A 20200-nucleotide genomic window follows, 5' to 3' on the forward strand; every position below is an offset into this window, starting at 1 on the left:
ATGTTAGCTACTACCAACTGCACTGGAGACAATGAAAAAGAAAATTACAAGCTGAAAAACTTTGCACTCATGGATGAAGCATGGTCAGAGAACCAGAACTTTCATAGGAACCCGGACCTTACAGCCACATTGTTGAAAGTCTGCTTCTGCAGATTGAAAATTGAAACACAAGATAAATTCAAAGTTTCCTCAGGTCTCTTGTGTGAAACTTAAGGCTCTTCTTGTGAAAAGTGAAATCTGAAAGTTGGAAAAGGAGCATTTTGGAGAATTTGGGTGAATCTGAGTACTTTGACTTTAAATCCTCCTGAAACTTCCTTGCCAGGAAAAAGGAGTCCTTCCTCCCTAGTCTGCTTTTTTTTGCTGCCTCATGAGCACATAAGATCGATTTCACTTGAGGGCATTTCATAGCAGAGGCTCCCAAGTCTTCTAAACCAAGTCAGATCAGTATTTACTGCATGCAGACCCCAACTGATACAATGTGTCTTTACTTTTAAAAAGGAAGACAGCTGGTTTGTTCAGAGTGTTAGTGCACAATTAACAGAGGTTGGTTTCAAAGTAACTTAAGACTAGGGGAGGGTAGTGGGAGAAAAGGCCCACCTGCTGAATTGCACACAAATTTTTGATAGTAAAGATATACATCTGGTAAGATCCTGTTTGCCTTTTTTTTCCTTTGATCAGTCAATAATAAATTTTAGATATGGGAATGTTAGCCATGATATTAGCCTAAGTATATAGAAAAGAAATGATATAAATGATTATTTGTGAACTTCATATGGGCACCATGACATTTATTTCACATATGTATGGAATGCAAGAATGCAGACATTGAGATAAAGCAGAGCTGAAGGCAATCCGTAATTTTGGTTACACTTTGCTACCTCCTATTAATGCAGAGGGAAGATTCTGGAGACTCAGGTGCAGTGATAAAAGAATAGGATCCTGTGTAAAGTGCAATCACATGAAATGAAGACATAGAAAGGTAAGAAGGACAGACCTTGGGCTTGATGTAAAAGGAAACTGGGTTACTTCCCTGGCAGCTGTCTCTCAGCCTGTGATGGCCTAGGGATTATGTTTTGCTATTCTCAGGAACTAATGTCCCAGCTCAATCAGGCTATTATAAAGTGGAGTAGTGACTGATTATTTTCTTCATTTGCCAACTTTAGAAACATCTAGAATAATGATAATAACTATGACCCTACCAATGATGCTAATCATACTCGCATTTAGTGACCACATTCTGGGCAATGAGGTGCTAGGTATTTTTCAAGTATTAGTTCATTTGCTTTCTGTAACAGCCTTCTGAGAGATACTATTATAATCCTGAATGGTAGGTTTGTAAAATTTGAGTTCATGAGAGGTTAAATTACTAGCTAAAAATCACACCATTTTCATTATAAGTTCTGTAAAGGCCAGAACCTAGTTAATGATAGAGGTGGGACACAAAATCTAGACCTTTCTTTAAAGCTTAAGACCTTTAACCCTATAGTCTTCTAACTTCTGTTTGGCATGTCTTAGGATCTATGGATTGCTATAATGTAATACAATAGGCAGATTGGCTAATTAGCAACAGACAGCTATTTTTCATAGTTCTAGGGGCTCTGAAGTCCAGGTTCCAGGCATCTCAAGTTTCCGTCTCTGATGAGGGCCTACTTCCTGGTTCATAGCTGGCCATCTTCTATGTTTTCTTACACAGCAAAAAGGCCACTGAATCTCTTATAAGGGCATTAATCCCATTCACAAGGGCTCCACATTCATGACCTAATCACCATCCAGAGACCCCGTTTCCAAATACCATCACTTGAACAATTAGGTTTCACTCATGATTTGGGGCTTCAAGGTACAAACATTCAGCACACATGATCTTACACCTTGTGAGTTTTATCAAAAAAATCTCTTTAGTCCACCTACTTTCTCCACCACTATCACTCTAATAACAAATGTCATCTTTTCTGAAAGATTACTGTAGCACTTTCCTATCCAGTCCACATTCATTGATTTTGGCTCTACTTCTAGTCCATTTTCCACATTAGCCAAAGGGAAACTTTCAAAATATGTCTGATTATGTTGCACCACCTATTGAAAACACTTTCCTGCCCCTTCCCTTGTATTCTCTTCTGCAGTCACATAGGTCTTCCTCAGTTTCTCAAATGCACCATGTGCATCTCACTCATAGCGCCTTGGCACATGCTAGTCCTTCTGTCTGAAATGTTTTTCCAAACCTCCCTATACTCTTTAGCCTAATCATCACCATCCTTCCCACACATCACACTTCAAATGTCACTTCCTTAGCAAAGTTTTCTCTGATCTATGAAATAAATTATTTCTCCTCATTAAAAGCCTTCATAACAACATTTGACTTTTCTTGGAGAATAGGGATACATAAGTGTTGATGTGTGGGTGGGTGTGTTTATTTATTTGAGAGGGTTAAAGAGAACAAGCATGTTCCCATACACTGGTTCATTGCTCAAGTTCCTACAATGGCCAGGGCTAGGTCAGGCTGAAGCCAGGATGTGAGAAAATGTTTTAGGTCTACCACATGAGTGACAGGAGGCCAAGAATCATCACCATTACCTCCAGGGTCTTCATTAACAGGAAGCTGGAGTCAGCAGCCAGAGCCAAGAATTAAACACAAGTACCAGGGTGTGAGATTTGGGCGTCTTAAACACTAAGCTAAATACCCACTTTGTGTGGCTTTTTGATGAACATCTGATTTTCATTATAAGTTCTATAAAGGCCAGAACCTAGTGAAATTTTGTTATCATTGTAGTTCCAGTGCTTAGGAGCATCCTAGAAATATTCCAAAGTTCATGGAAATGTATATTATGAAGGAACTATGCATAGATAGTAAGAGTCTTATCAAACTCATTATCTTTTACTTCCATTCCATGAACTTTTGAAATACCTTCATATTTGGTGTGAGCTTGATTTCCAAACAGTAGTCATTAAAATGGAGCTTCAACACCTTTCCCTGTGGTATGAAAAATATATGCCCAAAAATGAACATATGGACTATTGCTCAAGCCACCAGTTAGGAAATCCACACCTATAATGGAGTGCCTGGGTTTAAAACCCACCTCCAGCTTCTTATTCCAATTTACTGCTAATGAAGTCTCTGGGAGTTAGCAGTGGTGACTCAAGCAATTGTATTCCTGTAACTCACATGGGTGACCTGGATTGAGGTCCTGACTCCCTGCTTTGTTTTGGCTCAGTTCTGGCCTTTGCAGGAATTTCGGAAGTGAACCAGCAGATAGGAATGTGCTTGCTCTCTCTCTCCCTCTCCCTCTCTCTCTAGAACTTAAAAAGTATAAAAAAGAGAAAAAAGAAAAATCCCCCTTTTTTTTACAGGCAGAGTGGACAGTGAGAGAGAGAGAGAGACAGAGAGAAAGGTCTTCCTTTGCCGTTGGTTCACCCTCCAATGGCCGCTGCGGCCGCCAGTGCACCGCACTGATCCGAAGCCAGGAGCCAGATGCCTTTCCTGGTCTCCCATGGGGTGCAGGGCCCAAGCACTTGGGCCCTCCTCCACTGCACTCCTGGGCCATAGCAGAGAGCTGGCCTGGAAGAGGGGCAACCAGGACAGAATCCGGCGCCCTGACAGGGACTAGAACCCAGTGTGCCAGCACCATAGGCGGAGGATTAGCCTATTGAGCCGCGGCGCCAGCCAAGAAAAATCCCTTTCAAAAAGTCTAAAATTAGCATTGTGGGTAAAGCCTCTGCCTGCAATGCCATCATCTCATACAGATGCTGGTTCCTGGCCCCGCTGCTCCACCTCTAATATCAACACCCTGCTACTGGCATGGGAAAAGCAGTGGAAGATGGCCCAAGTGCTTGGAACCCTGCTACTCACAAGGTGGACCTGGAAGAAGCTCTTGGCTCCTGGTTTCAGCCTGGCCCAGCCCTGGCTGTTGCAGCCATCTTGGAAGTGAATCAGCAAATGGAAGATTTCTCTCTCTTCTCTCCCTTTCTCTCTGTAACTCTGGCTTTCAAACAAATAAATAAATCTTTAGGGGAAAAAAAAGGTCTAAAATGTACTTATCCCTTCTTTGGAGGACAAATTTGAGGTGAGAGTGGAAGTTATGCTCAACAGGGAACCAATGCCAGCCAGACAGCCATATGTTCCTGCCTGTCTGAGTCTGGGAAAACAGAGGTTGGGTCTAATAGATGAGTTTTAGCTGGTGGGAGCAATGTTTCAGGGTTGTTTTGAGTGATCACTATCAGGTATGTTAACCCAAGGAAGTTAACACAGAGACTATCAAGTTGGTAGAGTATCTTCCCACCTCATTATTCCAAAGCCAGCAGGGAACATTGGTTGGGAAGTTTGGGATTGAGAGGGAGAACTGTTGGCAGGCCTGGAAGTTCGGACCCCAATCTGCTGGTCATTGAACAGAGTGCTGATCTGAGATACCAAGGGATGGGCTTTGATATATGATGGGTCAGTTTCCAATTTTTCAACTTTACAATGGTGCAAAAACAATACATGTTTAGTAGAAACTCTGGTCCTAATTCTGAATTTTGCTTTTTCCCCAGGGCTAGTTCTATAACTCCTGATCCTCTCTCCTGATCCTGGGTAGCAGCAGTAGGTAGGGCCCACAGCCAGGAAGGGAAGCAACTGCCATTCTACAGGGCATTGTGTTGCTGAGCTGGGATGTTCTCTAAGTTAGGTGTATTCCAAGTGTTTCTGACTTAATTGTCTCCAACCTAAGTTGAGTTTATTGGGACATGAAAATAAGCATCACTAGGCTCTAGTGGTTATCTCTACAGGGCGCTCTGGGGAGCCATTGTAAATGTTCCCCTTGGGCAGAGGCAAGGGCATGCACTGATAGTGACCCACTTCCTGATGTACCAAGTTCTGCAACTAGAAATTTATTGGTCTCTACACAAAGTGCATACACAAGGAAAGAACACGTTGGGTTGGTTTACCGATTCATTTCAGATGTTACTATTCTGATTGGGTCCAGAAGAAAGAGATTTGAAGAAAATGGAAGAATAACTAGCAGGAATATTGGCAGCAGGTGAGGGAAAGGCAGGCAGCAAAGAGAAACTTCATCCACTTTGTAAACTGGTCCTTGCATTCAGCAAAAATTTAGGAGAATAAAAAATGTTTTGCTCACATTGAAGATTCGAGGGGGTGGTCATTATTTTTAAGAGAATTGCAACATCCATCATTTTAGCTGCAATAATCCTGTAGAACTTGTACTTCGTTGTTGGTGAGGAGAGACTATGTTTGACTGTGCTTGGAAACCATAAAGCCACAACAAAATTAATTCTCCTGAATGCCACTAGGCAACACCGGGATCTCTTTTGCACGAAGAGGCCTTGTGGTAAAAGATTTAAAAGGCTCCACAGGGCAAAGCACTGAAAAACTTAAGGGTGTGGTTTTTAGCATCATCTTAATAAATAATCAAGCATTAATACCATCCAGGTGTCAAGTGCCTTCTCAGGACATCCAAGCTTGATAAAGAACAGTAACAAAAATCTATAAAGCCTGAGCAGCCTTCCTCAGATTGGGCTCTTTGCTACTGATTTGACAGCCCTAAAGGTCAGCTGTTAGGATCTTCGTGGAAACTGATTTAAAAGAAGCCTGCGGACCGCGGCGTTCCCTGAACTGCATCATATCCTTCCTGGGATCATCAGGGAACCTCCCAGCCTTCCAAGCTAGGCTCTGCTCACGGAGGTCACTCGGGCAGTGGAAGCCTTGAGCAAAAGTTAGAGGCCAGAGACGCGCAGCTCCTGAATTCAGGCAGCAGGGGCAGCAAGTCCTGGCACTGGGGGCAGCTGCCTCCCACCTCCACCACAGCGGCGTCCAAGCCAAGGCTTGCAGAGAGGGTAGGTCACACGCCGCTTTGCGCTCCTAGCAAGAACTGGAGGCCACTCAGGGAGGCAGGGGGACGCCTGCGGGCGAGCCAGGTCCCCGCCCCCCGGTTCCACCAGGGACAGGCGCATCTCCGGGCTGGGACTGGGCGCAGGGCGCCGGACCGGAGAGGGGGTGTGGCGGGCCCTGGTAGAGCTGGGCCTCTGCCCAGAGGCTGAGTCCGCCTGGGCGACCTTCCCCTCCTGCAAGAGCAGTGGCTGCGGGGCGCGGGAGCGGGGGGAGGCCTCACCCCACGGCGTGCAGCGGGAGGAGGAACCGATCGCGCAGGGAGGGGAGGGCGACGGAGCAGGCGAGCGCAGGAGGGAGTGTGAGCGAGCCAGCCGGGGCGAGCTGGCCCCGAGCGGGGCTGGGTTTGTTGTACTCGGTCTCCAGGGCGGCCGGGCTCCCCGCAGCCCTGCAGACCGCGCCCGAGCCGGGGTGGCAAAGCCGACGCACCCCCACCACGGTCCCGTGGAGCCCGGGCGCGCAGCGAGCCGGGAAGGAGGCGTTTGCTCGTTCGTGTCTGCTCGGAATCTGAACGAGGCCGAGAAAGAAGGTAAAAGGACCTAGAGAGACAGCGAGGTGGTGGGCGAGAGACAGATTGTGGAGAAACAGGTGCAAGACGAACAAATGGCAGAGAAATTGTAAGCAAGTTTGTGCCTGCACGCACAGGCTGGGCGCCCTGCATGGGAGGGAGGGGGTGACGGCAGTGTGGACGTGTGTGATGCTCACGGACAAGCGGATAAGCGGGTTGGGGAGCCTCCTGGCATCTCTTACATAGATATCCTATTAATACCCACTCTGAGTATTTCCGCCGGTGGCACAGCCCGGCCTCCAGTGTTGCAGAAGCAGAAGGCAGCCACCCTCTTACCGCAATGGTCGGTCCTGTTGCTGCTATCTGATGGGAGATGTAGGGCGTTAAACATTCCGGGAGCCTCCCTTCCTCCACCCGCTCCCCCTCCCCCCGACTACTTCAGGGAGGGCTGGGGGAGGGAGGATGGATACCAGAAGGGAGGGCTCCCAGCTGCGCGGAGGCCCCGCGCGGTGGACTGCTCTGGCGCTGCCATGGTGCAAGTGCGTCCAGGCGAGCTTTCACTAGAGGGCAAGATAACTTTCATCTCCTCTCCAGAAAGACATGTTTCAGGGATGTTGCCGGAGGAGTTCTGGGATATGGTGGCCCACAGGGAGCAGGTGCATCTCGCGGTGGTAGGAATATAGTGCAGAACGTAGCCCGTCGGCCGCAAAGGCTGGAAACCCCGGGTTGGGTGCCGACTGGGCTGCCAGCCTTTGGATGCTGGAAGTTCAGGGCCTCCTCCATTAAAAATGGGACCAGCCTAGGGGGAGAACAGCTCTGAATCCTTCACATTCTGCTCATTTCTGAGCATGTGAAGTGCAGAACTTTTACCTGAAAATTTTCTGTGAATAATTAGCTCAAAAATAACTATTTCTCTTTTTAAATCCCCTTTTGTTTATCGCGATATGAGAATTACTTCTTGAAGGCAGCCTTTGTATACAGAAGTCACACATAGAGGGTGGAAATCATAATGCTCGATTGCAAAGATTATCAATATGACCTATGTCTCCCCAAAACGCTCCTTTGAGTCTTGATCTACTCTTTAATAGGCTTTATATTCCCCCAAATATTAGTGGTATAGCAAACCTGCATCACTAGAACAGGGTAACAAAATAACAATCTATTTTCTCTTGTGCTTTTGCACCTGTTCGTTACTTTGTTTCCAATCTAGAACAAAATGTGCAAGGTCACTACTAACTTCATGTGTTTCATGCTGAAGAAAAAGAAACCTCTCCAGACTGACCCAGATAATAATGCTGGCCTTTGAAAAACGTTTGCTTCATGTTTGTTATATCCTTACTTCTTAATGACTGCTCACAAACTGATTTGTTTTGTCTTTGTCATCCCCATGTTTTAAAAACTTTGACTTGACCCTTCCCTGCTAAGGAGTGGGGATTAGAGAAAGCAAGCTTATTTTAAAATGTTTGAGAATTGCTTGGTGCTACACCAGGGCCTACTGCGTGGTTATTATGCAGTACCTGCATCTGCGGTGGAAGGGGAGCATAACCTTAACTGCATGCAAGAAGCCTGTGGCTGGGCTCAGCTGGTACCTCTAACTACTGCAACCACACCCTGTGGCCTGAATGTAACAGGCATGCAAGGCCCCAGAACTATGGGGCAGTTGCCTTTCTCTTCCTCTAAAATGTTCTCTTGTGGCCTAATCTAATGAGAACTAGTATTTGACAAGGAGTGTACTATATCTTCTATGGAAAGAAGGTAGCAGAAATTTTGGGCTCATATTGCAGGTTTACCAAAAATGAACTGACACTTATCTGTCATGTTGGTCTGTCCTATACTTTGTCTTGACTACTTGTTCATATTTTTTCCTGGGGAGAAGATAATTTCTTATTCAGTATAACTCATAATAATGAATAGCATTATTTACTGATAACTTGCATATTTACTTGAATACAATATTTATATTAATGCAAGCATGTTCCTTTTCCTTCCTGCTTTTTAGGTATATTAGTGTTTAATTAGTATCACTACTAAGGGGCGACTAGAGAACAAAATTAAAGACACCTATGAACTCATACCAGCAGAAGATTAGGATAGAGACAGGTTATTCATGGCTTCTAAATGTTTGATGGTGTAACTCTAAATATTTAGACAACTCAGTAATACCTATACTTCACACTGCTCTGAATCTGTTTATTATGGAATGAGGCCTTTATCTCTTTCAGTTAGAACTCAGCTCATCTCATTTCTACTCAGCTCATCTCATTTCTACAGGGTTTGGCATTTTCTGTTGTAGTTTCCTAATGCTTACAAATTCAATGCCTTGCTTCAAGATATGACCTAGCAGCATTTCCTCCACTGCCTTTCTGTGTTCCCTTTCAGTCACACCAGGTGCTTTTGTCACCAGCTTCTCATAATGCCTAGACAGGAAAAATGGGGTTTTCTATCTTATGGTTATGCTCTTCACTGTTGTTGGTGTTAGAAGAGCATGGCATGATTCAGCTAGAAGAATCTTGGATAAGAGACAATGTGTGAATTCCCTCTATATATTGCACAATAAAGTCAATAGATGATTATTGATCAGGTGTCCTGTGGCTCCTGCAGTAAACTTATCCATTGCCAAGGCATCCCACCTTGTTGCAGTCTTGTTTATATATCTGCCTTTCTCTGGTATGTGGGTTCTAAAAGGTGTTAGTCATGTTCACTTGTTCACTCCTACTTACTAAATACCACTGTCCTTTACAGATAAGTTCTCAATATATACTGTTGTGAAATAATACAAGTTTCTTACTGCCTTGCTAACTCTGGTAGACTTATTTAGCAGGATTTGTAATCTTATTTCCTTTTCCTGGAAAGACTTTGAGACAGTAAAGGGACTATTAACTGGTGCACAACCCATTAATACCCAACTATCACTCTATTACAACAGCTAGCTTCATACCATGTTCCTTCCCCACCCCTACAACATCCTATACCAATGAAAGTCTTTTAATAACCTTTGGAACAGTGAGCTATTTGATGGTTCTTCATCATCCTCTGGTGCTCCGGTTCTGTAGATCATGTCTACCACCAGAACACTGCTATGGATCCAGTTAGTTCAAAGATCTAATGAACTTGCAACGGTTGTAGTTATTTTAGCTGTCACTTGTGCTGCTGTTGGTTTTGTGCTTGATCTTAGCCAAAAAGGCTGAGAAGCAATGCTGCTGTTGGTTTTGGAACGGTAGGCACACTCAGGAACATCTGTTCTAGGGTAACTCTCATATTCAGGTAGAGAAACTTGGGCCACATGCTAAACAATCTGCTGAAAGCATTACATGCTTGTCTTTTTAAACTTCAAATTGAACAGGATAATGTTAACCCATTTTAGAGTGCCTACCTTATCTTACAAATCAGGGCTGAGGAAAGTTTACTTTCTTACAATCACATGGACAGTAAGCGACAGAATTAAGAATCAGCTCCAGCGTTTTCTTAGTACACAGTTCGCATTTCCAGGTACTGTGTTCTCCTCAGTTGGTGATTGTTAACCTTTCTACTCACAACCACCCAACCAACAGGAACAAAGTGAAATCTAGTCTTTTATCTCCTAATTCCTGGTCTACTTTTATGATCTCCTTTTTATTCATTTGAACTTTCATATCAAAGTCATGACAGTAAATCAGTAAAGAGCAAGAAAATCATAATTTCACAAATAGGAAATATGAATGATGAAATTGTTTCATCCTTGAAGAAAGGATATTACAACAATTTCTTTTTCAGCAAAGGAAGGGGTTTAGGGTGTTGTCTCATAGAATAAATCATTATGAACCTGATTCGGTGAAGCAAAAATACATATTGAGAGCCTAGGAATATGCTCAGGGATATACTTCATTCCTGTCAATAGGTGCAATGCTAAAGCAAACAAAGGCTTCACACAAACGAAATAGTCAAATTGAGATAAGAACACTAGACACATGTAAAGCCCATTGTATTTGTCCTATGGAATGTTAGTGCTGGGAATTGGGGGGAAATATGCTGAGTGTGTGTCCTTGTGTTTAGGGGAGGCTTCGAGTGGTACTAGGTCATGGGTTAGGGATTTAGGGAAGCTGGATTTGTCCATCTGGGAGTCTCAACAGGGAGGAAGGGGCAGTAAAGACAAGGTTCCACAGAGCTGTGCCAAAATTAGGAGGGTAGGAAGAGTGTGAGTACTAGGCAGGTAAATCCTGGGTGCCCCCCCTTCACCCCACCAAGCTCAGTTAATGATACCATGGATCCTGAAAGTCATGAGATGCCTTGGCCTCTTAACTACCTTGTAAACACCGCCTCGTTCCCCACATACCCCCACCCCTTGTTGACTAATCGCCAACTCTGCAAATCTTCGATTTTTTTTTTTTTTTAACCCTCTGCTCATTCTGCTTCCTCCCTTCATTGTCTTTCCTCATCTCCTGCCTGGATTCCTGAGATGCATTCCTAATGGATCTCCCAGTCTTGATCACCTCAGATGCACCCTTACAAATCATAGCTACAGCATTCTGATTATGTCTTACTTCTAGCACCAAATCCTTCCATAGTTTCCTGTTGCCTCTTAGCGACCAAGATCATTCTGAGCAGAGCAGATGGGGCACCCACCATCTGGAAGCTGTCTTCCACTCATAGTCCTGTAGGGTCTAAGCTTTAGCAGCTCCACATGAGTTACACTAGTTCTCAATTCATGCCTTTGTTCTAGCTGTTTACTCTGACCACTATGTCTTAAACTTTTCACCTGACCTTACTCATGTGTCAAGACTCAGTTCAGATGTAAACTCTTCTTGAGATTGTTTCCAGAGCCCCTGGTTGACTTAGTGCCCACCCTCTCAGTTGTTACATTGGTACTTACCCCTGGTATTTCTTTATCTTTTCTGTGATGTACTTCCCACCATCTTCTAAGCCCCTCAGATTCTGTCCTATTGATTTTAATATCTTAGCATGAATCCAGCAAGTAAGACTGAACACATGGTAGACACACAGGTACATTCTGACTCTAATGTGGAGAGAGAATGCCAATTCACTGACTCCCCAAATGTCTACAGCAGCCAGGGCTATGTTAGGCTGACACCAGGAGGCAGAAGCTCAATCTAGGTCTCCCACATGGGTGGCAGGAACCCACGAATTTGAGCCACCCCCTGCCTTCCACGTACACCTTTGCAGGAACCTGGAATCAAGAACTTGGCTGAAGTTTGAACCTGGGTACTCTGATGTAGGATGTGGTCATCGTAACTGATATACCAAATGCCCACCTTTAATGTAACTCTTGATTGAAGATGGTGGCCATGTCTTAATCATCTGAACTCCCAGTGCTGAGAGGGCCTAGCATGAGGTAGCTAGACTGAAGGAAATTTCTTCTCTCCTTTTTATACATACAGGTAGATGAAGTCAATGAATAAGCAGTCAGACAGGCAGATCTTAGAAGGTCATATTGCATTTGGAGAACCTAAACTTCTAACAACTTAAAGAAGCCATTTATTTGGAAGATTCCTCGGGCACTTCTCACTGTCCATGAATTTTTCCAAATAAGACAACGTTAATATGTAGACAGGGGAAATATTTTTCCTCAGGAGATGGCTGCTTCTGGGCACATGGTTCCAGCAGGGCTACAATTTTGATGTGACAGCCTGGACAGATGCCCTTATTTCTCCTGAGAGTCCCTGAGAGAGCTACCAACCAAGAGCTACCTCTCTAGCCCAGAAGATACAAGTATTGGATTCTACTTCTAGAAAATGACCTCTCAGGGGCCAAGAGAAATCTGCATCTACCTTCCAACCAACTAATGCAGCTTACTGTGTTACTGTCCCTAAGTTGCTCAGTGAGCTGTTAGTGAGGCTTCCTTGTTCCAGTCCTTTGCTGCTGTTTCTCACACAGCAGCAATAGTATGCAATTTTCCCATCGTCTTTAAACACAAACATGGAAAGGTATCACTTTGCATTTTACGTTGTAAGTGAATACCAATATAGTAGTATTCCATCTTCAAATCAATTATACTTCCTAATTACTCTACTAATTGTTCATAAATAATGCCTTGATGGACCGCACATTCCAGTTATACTTTTCATGAAATCTGCTTGTTATCTCCTTTTCCTTCAAGCAAAGACCCCTGCCATGTGTATGTCCTGTGCTTTCTTCAGGGTTTGGCTTTTGCCATCCTTTACCTTCCTCCATTCATCCCCTTTTTTGATTTTCATCATCATTACCTAACTTTACAATTTACACTGTATTGTATCACACTCACATGGGCCTCTTTTGGCCCTTTTGGTTAAGCTTTGTTCTCTGGGTATATTATTTGCTGTCTTAATCTTTCCGTTTAATTGTCTCTTCTCAGGGCAAGACTACTTCCTCTTTGACTAATGCTAGGATTAAGAAATCCTCTTGCAAAGGACATTTCTCAATGTGAAGATTTTATCACCTACTGGTCTACTGCCTTTTTACTTCCCCCAGTGTAGGGTGATCAGTTACACCTGACCAAAGCAGAAAATTCAGGGAGAAGTTTGAAGGACCCATACTCCAACCTTAACAACTCACTGTAAAGTTCTGTAAGTCAGACTTGCTTTTGAGTTTTAAGTACTTCAATTTTAGAATCAAATTGTTAGAATGAAATAGTTTTTACATTTATACTGTCTTAATTCATCATATTGTTATTGGGAGCTAGGATGTGATCTCATTCCTGGAAAGCATTCAACAAAGTGAAGCAAGATGCATTTTCAAAGAAGCTAAAATAGCACAGATAAGAGAACCTGTGAATATTGAGAAACAAAACTCGCTGTCTTGTGTACAAGTGCTTTCACTTTCATAGAACGTTAGAGAAAATTGGTAGAAAGAATATGGAATAAAGAAGACATTTCTCCTTTTAGTAATCAATTTTACTTTATGTTCTGTTTGTGTGTGCTGTGAAGTGTCACAGGAATTCCTAACACTTGGATTGTACTGTATAGTAAGTGGTTTTCACATTAGTTATTTCATAATGAATCGGGCATTCAGGTTAAGTGGAAGAAGGCTCGCTTTAATAGTACATTGACCTATGTAGATTTTTAAAAATATATCATACCTTTTCTGTTTTTCAGGTTCTTGAGTCTTGAAACAAATGGAGAAAAATGATTTAATATTTGGGAATGTTGTCTCTTCACTGACTGCTGCTACTGCCTGGGATTCATTTACAACTCGATAGATCTGGAATAGTTCATCTGTATTTTCTGGAGCAGCACAGTCCTGCACTGCCTCTGGTGCACATTCTCTTGGTATTGGTCTCATGCTACAGGAAGGACCATGGCAACCTCCAGGGCAGCCTCAAGGTCACCTCGGGACATTGCCAATGTGATGCAGAGGTTGCAAGGTAAGGGACAGAGATGTCGGGTTTCTTTTTAAATTATAATACCAATCAAACTCTGAATGCGTTAAAGTTGGATTATCAAAGAATAGAATGGACAACTTTAATTCCAGTGCCTTCAAATGAGTCTATGCTGTCTTTATTCATTGCCCAGTTAGAAAATAAGATTGGTAGAACTGAGTTCTACAAGTCTGTCCAGAGACCAACAAATTAGACAAGACCTTCTGTAGTTAAGTAGGTCCCACTTGTGTTCATCTGCCTGGGCTGGTATGTGATGCTTCATTGAGAGTGGTCCTTGTTGCCTGCTCGCTGTTGGACAATCCACTTGTCATGCTTTAGAAGTTCTAGTCAGACAAGTTAGACAAAATAACACGAATAAATAGATCTTTGCAATGGGCTAAAAAACTGATGTTCCCCTCTCCCTTGCTGCCAAAAGGAGCTTGGATCTAGGTTGTATATTCTTAGGTAGATGGGACCCTGAGTTTGGAGCTGTGTTCCTCCATTGGCCATGCTGTTTGTCTGTGGACAAATTACTGAACTGTTCTGTGCTTCCATGATATCACCTACTGAATAATGGCAAAGTAGCCTACAGTTCCCTTAGAAAAGTGTAGACAAGATAGGTCATGTGCAGATTTTGCTTTGCATCTACTAAGTGTGAAACTTTCTGGATGAGATATTGACAATAAAGAAGTTTTAAAGAACAAATCTGAAAGGATGCATTAGATTGTGATCTCATAAACACTGTTCATTCTGATCATGGTTTGATGGCGATCCTTTCGTGAGAGCAATGGTTAGCAGTGAGAAGGGTCACAAGTACTGATGACCCAGTGTACAGTGGATGTAGAAGTAGCTCTTGAGTGATGCGTGGAATGGTACTAACAGCTGTGACTCCATCTCCGTCTTGCACCAGGTCCATGATAGTGGATGCCCTACTTAACACTTCTGTGTCTAGCTGCCTCCTTTGCAAAACATGGGCTGTTTCCATTTGGCTTAGCTCCTCAGTAAGGATTGTTGTGAAGCTAAAGTATGAATGCTATGATAGGGTGAACTGTCTAAATAATCTTGGAACAAAATTGGATGAGAAGGCACAACCTGATATTTTGTTAAATATTTGTTGCAGACTCTTCTAATCATCCAGAGTTTGAGAGGAATATTAATGGCTTTTTATATTGTGTTGTATAAAATTATCAATTTTATGACATAATGATGTGACTGTACTTTATTTTTCCTTTCTACAAAATAGTTAAGCCATGCCATAAGCATACCTGACCAGGAAGTAGAATTCCTCAGCACTAGGTCTTTATCATTAGACCTTAGCATCAATTGCTTCATGTGTACATTATTGCTGCCTACAGTATATAAGGTCTGCACAACCAGTAATATAATATTTCTTGGTATTATATTATTGGAACCAACGTAAAAAGGCAGGAAGTGAAACTGGCCTGCTAGGTATTTCTGGTATCCAATTTATCTGGATGAATTCTACTGATGTAGCTGGCAAGGTGTGTGCCTCCTGCTCTGTTTTCATTGCATAACCTTACGGCTGCTTTAAGCTTAAACAGGGGCTACAGTCTGTCTTTGGTCACCATGTTTAGGAACGCTACTTACCTGCTGGTCCCTCCAAACAAATGACCAAGGTCCCATTAAATAGAGGGCTAGCATTACTGCCAAATAACTAGGCCAAACAAAGATTTATTTGAAGAGAGAAATTTCTATTAAACAAACTGGGGTTGCTATTTTCAAAGTTAAATCTGAGAACATTGTTCTAGGTTCTTCTTTCATCTTGTTTTTGCATGAATAGATAATTAGTGTGTTTTTTCTTGCTGGTTTTTTTCCTCTTGGGTTGAACTGTCAGACTTATTCATAACTAATGAAGAACATGTAGCCTTGAATAATGTGATCCTGACTTTACTACCTTGCTTATTTAGTAATTGTTCATTATTTTTCTGTTAATTTTTATTTCTACTGCTAGGAAATCAAAGTTCACACACAGATTGCTACATAATTTAGCTACTACTGTAGCAGTTCAATATTTCACCTTTGCCAATATTGTGCTTGTTTGAGCATAATGTTTTAGGCTTGGATTCTGAATTATGGATGAGCAGTCAGACTGCAATGCAGTTTCATTTGCTCTTAGGATAATGAATATTTCTGTAGTCAAATATAAGCTTAAAAGCAAATACAGTAAAATAGTACAATATAGCTGTATTAAAACTTTAAGTGCATGTAATACATTTTTGCTTTAAGAGATTTATTTTGCAAGAGTTACAGAAAGAGGGAGAGAGGTATCCTCCAACTGCTGTTTAACTTCCCAAAGGGCTATAACAGCCAGAGCTGGGTCAGGCTGAAGCCAGAAGCCTGGAACTCCATTCGGGTGTCTCACAGTTGGCAGGGGCCCAAGCTTTGGATGTTTTCTGCTGCTTTCCTAGGCTCATTAGCAGGCACTGCATGGGAAATGGAGCAACCAGGACAGGAACCAGTGCCCATATGGGATGGTAACATTGCAGGAGGCAGTTTAACCTCCTGTGCTACAACACAGGCCCTGCAGCTTTTGCTTTTTTTATATATTTTCTTGAGAGGTAAAGTTAGACAGAAAGGTCTTCCATCTGCTGGTTCACTCGCCAAATGGCTGCAACAGCTGGAGCTGGACCTATCCAGAGCCAGGAGCTTCTTCCAGGTCTCCCATGCAGGTGCAGGGTACAAGTGCTTGGGCCATCTTCTATTTACTTCCTAGGCCATAGAGAACTGGATCAGAAGAGGAGCAGCTGGGACTAGAATTGGCACTCATATGGGATGTCAGTGCTGCAGGTGGAGGCTTAGCCCAATATGTCAGATGGCCCCCAGCTTTTTTTTTTTTAAAGGTTAACTATAGCCATCCGTTTAGCAAGTGGTGTCTACAATTAATTTAGTTTATAATACATCAAAGAACAAACTCTTCAGATCATACATTGTAAGACAGTGACAATGTTAGATTATTTTTGTAGTTTTACATATTCTGCCCAACACTTGCTGAAAATATTTTTAATTTAGTTGAAAGTCACAGTGAAAGGGAGAGAGGAAGGGAGAGAGATCTTCCCATCCAAGTATTCACTCCCCAAGAAGCCACAAAGGCCAGGGCTGGGCCAGACTGGAAAAAGCCAGGAACCCAGAAATCCATGTGTGTCTTCCATGCTGTGCATCAGAATTCTGAGTAGTTGGACGTCAGCTGCTACTCTCTGGGGTGCATTAGCAGGAAGTGGATATGCAACAGAGCAATGAGGCTCGAACCAGCATCCCAATACCACAATTGCTCGGCCAGAATACCAAGTCCAAAATGTGTATTTTGACTTATTCCATAGACTACATTTTTCATTAGAAGTTAATATATTAAATGTTTTTTGAGTTAATATACCTGTTCTTTATTGTAAGAGATGGTAACACTAGTGCAATTCTATAGAGTAAGTAGTAAATGTCAGAAAAGCTTCAGATGGATGTGTTAGTCAGACTCATTGCTCTGACCATGTATCTGAGGCAGGCTGACTTTGTACAGAAAATAGATTCATTTAGCTCATGGTTTGGGAGACTGGAACGGCACAGTGCAGGCTCTGGCAAGGATCCCATGGCAGATAATGCGAGCACACAGGAGAAGGTCAAAGCTCAACACAGGACGTTGGAGGGCCTGAGTGGGGCTTTCCTGAGAACCACAAGGAGTTGCACAAAAATCCCTTTCGGAGGGCATGGTCCAAACTGACCTAAGGACCTCACACTAGGCTCACTGCTATAATTGTCCTACCTCCCAACGTCGCCACACTGAAGAGCAAATGTCTAACACATGGGCCTTTGGGGCGCAAACCACATCTAACCCATAGCAGATACTAGAGTGCTAAAATGGGTGGGAAGACATTTGGTCTACAGGTTAAGACAGATTAGGAAGCCTGTATCCCACACCAGAGGGCCTGAGTTTGCTTCCCTTCTCCAACTCCTGACTCATTTTCTGCCAAGATAGACTGGAAGGCAGCAGTAACGGTTGAAGTGATCGGGTCCCTGCCACCCACACGGAAGACTCAGCTACTGCATTTCGGAATGAACCCCTGAATAATGCTGTCTGTTCCTCTTTTTTTTTTTTTTTTTTTTACAGGCAGAGTGGACAGTGAGAGAGAAAGGTCTTCCTTTGCCGTTGGTTCACCCCCAATGGCCGCCACGGCCGGCACACTGCAGCCGGCGCACCGCGCTGATCTGATGGCAGGAGCCAGGTACTTCTCCTGGTCTCCCATGGGGTGCAGGGCCCAAGTACTTGGGCCATCCTCCACTGCACTCCCTGGCCACAGCAGAGAGCTGGCCTGGAAGAGGGGCAACCGGAACAGAATTCGGCACCCCGACTGGGACTAGAACCCGGTGCTCTCATTCTCTTACTTTCAAACAAATGTTAGAGTGGTTTACTTAAAAATATAATTACTCATTGCAAGCAAAAGTTGATTTCTAGACCTTGTGCATATATTCAGAAAGAAACAAATGAAGAAAAAGTTACAACATTTTTCTCCTTAGAGACAGCTATGTTTTCTAACCTTTCAGTGCAAAATGATCATGGCCTCTACAATATTTTTACTACCCATTTCAAATCATTTTGGTTAAACGTTTATTTTCCTATGTTCATACACCATATTAAGGAAAACCTGAAACCAACAAAAGTTGACTGAAAAGTAGAAAAATAACAGTAAAAGTAATTTGGCATCTTTATTTTTGTAGTGGTTTGAGAGATTAAGTTTTATGACTCTTATAAAACCATAATACATTAAAAAGCCACATTCACTTATTTAGGCTGAACTTCTGTTAAGATCTTTATTTCTACATGGATGTTGTATGATAGCATCTCAAATTTAAATATGTAAGATGTTTTCATATTGAAGCATCATAGTTAAATATTTGGTAAACAATCGAAGAAACTAATGAAGATAAAACTAATCAAGACATGTAAAAAGCCAGCGCTCTAGCACAGGAGGATAATCCTCCGCCTGTGGTGCTGGCATCCCAAATGGGCACCGGTTCTAGTCCCGGCTGCTTCTCTTCCAATCTAACTCTCTGCTGCTGGCCTGAGAAAGCAGTAGAAGATAGCTTAAGTCCTTGGGCCCCTGTACCTGCGTGGGAGACCTAGAGGAAGCTCCTGGCTCCTGGCTTTGGATTGGCCCAGCGCTGGCCATTGCTGCTGTTTGAGGTGTGAACCAATATATGGAAGACCTTTTTCTCTGTCTTTCCCTCACTGTAAGTCTGTCAAATAAAATATTAAAAAATAAGACATTTAAAAGCAAAGAAACCTTCTAAATTGAGGCCTACATTATTTGCACTATTTTTAAATAACCTTTATCTGAATTTCTTAACCAAAAATAGAATTTGCACACACAAGTCACTTTAAGGACACATCTGCCTGAATAGATGACTGTATTGACATCTCAGATGTGTGTGCTATTTTAATAACACTTCAAGTGCATTTTCCTTCCCAGAGATCTCTTACCCATTCTTAGAATTTCCATGTGGATAATGGTACTTACATTTGTGTCCTGCTCTGTCTCCCAAGCCCTTTTATTTACCAAGTTATTTTATCCATTGTGATTTATGGAGAAAGTGCCTGAGGCCCTCAGAGCCTTCTATGACCTACAAAATACTAGTTCTAAGGAATAGGAAATTGCTAAATCAAAAATAAAAAGTTCATAAATGCAATACTAATATTATGGCTACTAACTAAATGTAAATTGAATTGTTTCAAAATTATTGTATGTAAATCTCTTACTGCAATTGATATAAGGTGTTGAAGGCCTCAAAGTGTGAAAAGCCTATAAACATAAAGCATGCCTCTATATTGCCTCCACATTTATTCTTTTTGAAGACTGTTAAACACACATGTAAACACATTGAACATTAAACACATATGTAAAATTACTTCTTGAACTCACAATTTCAGATCCAAATTCTTGGGTCAGCTTCTCTGCTATAACTCCATCTTACCTGTCCTGCGTTTCTTCCTCTATCTTTACATAGCCCATGGCTCTACTCACCACGCGCTGAGGATACCCTGACTCTTTGTTTCTGGGTCAGCATCAGCAATGAGTTTACATCTATGCTCCTAAACCTTATCTTCAAGACCCAGTTTAGGCACAACTTCCTCAGTGAAGGCTTTATCTCTTATAATGAGAAATTCTCATCCTTCTGCTAAATTGCTCTAGTACTTCTTAGCACTACTATAATAGTCTTAGAGAATTACCTTCCATCATGTTACATATATGCATCTAATCTACCCACCTACACTATGAAAATCTTTAGGGCAGGTTCTGTCAAACTTGTACTTATGTCCTACACACTATCCAGGTTACATTCTGTAACCTGCCTACTTCCTCGTATTTGAGTGGCTATAATGTAAATATTAAAAACCATATTATTGCTGAAAGTTTGGGGAACTAGCAGGAAGACTTATTGAAATAAGTCAGGAAAACTAGAATGGTTTGGGCTCAGTATT

General features: G+C 42.6%; 1 protein-coding gene across 9 annotated transcripts in view; it reads left to right on the top strand.

Annotated features, from left to right (window-relative positions):
* The first annotated feature begins 5599 nt into the window (after positions 1-5599).
* Positions 5600-20200, top strand: part of SYNE1 (spectrin repeat containing nuclear envelope protein 1) — a 551459-nt gene continuing 536858 nt past the window's right edge. For 3 of the 9 annotated variants that reach the window (XM_089332568.1, XM_070073379.2, XM_070073388.2), the window contains exons 1-2: positions 5600-5823; positions 13451-13719. In XM_089332568.1, coding sequence (XP_089188694.1) covers positions 13653-13719 — 67 coding nt within the window. In that variant the 5' untranslated portion in view covers positions 5600-5823; positions 13451-13652. Of the gene's footprint in view, positions 5824-5977; positions 6405-12711; positions 12923-13450; positions 13720-20200 lie in introns of those variants that run through there. The other 6 variants (XM_070073378.2, XM_070073387.2, XM_089332570.1 and 3 more) reach the window with 4 other exon arrangements.

This window comes from Oryctolagus cuniculus, chromosome 5, assembly GCF_051225735.1.
Source record: "Oryctolagus cuniculus isolate XC-2025 breed Fujian yellow rabbit chromosome 5, ASM5122573v1, whole genome shotgun sequence".
Taxonomy (NCBI): domain Eukaryota; kingdom Metazoa; phylum Chordata; class Mammalia; order Lagomorpha; family Leporidae; genus Oryctolagus; species Oryctolagus cuniculus.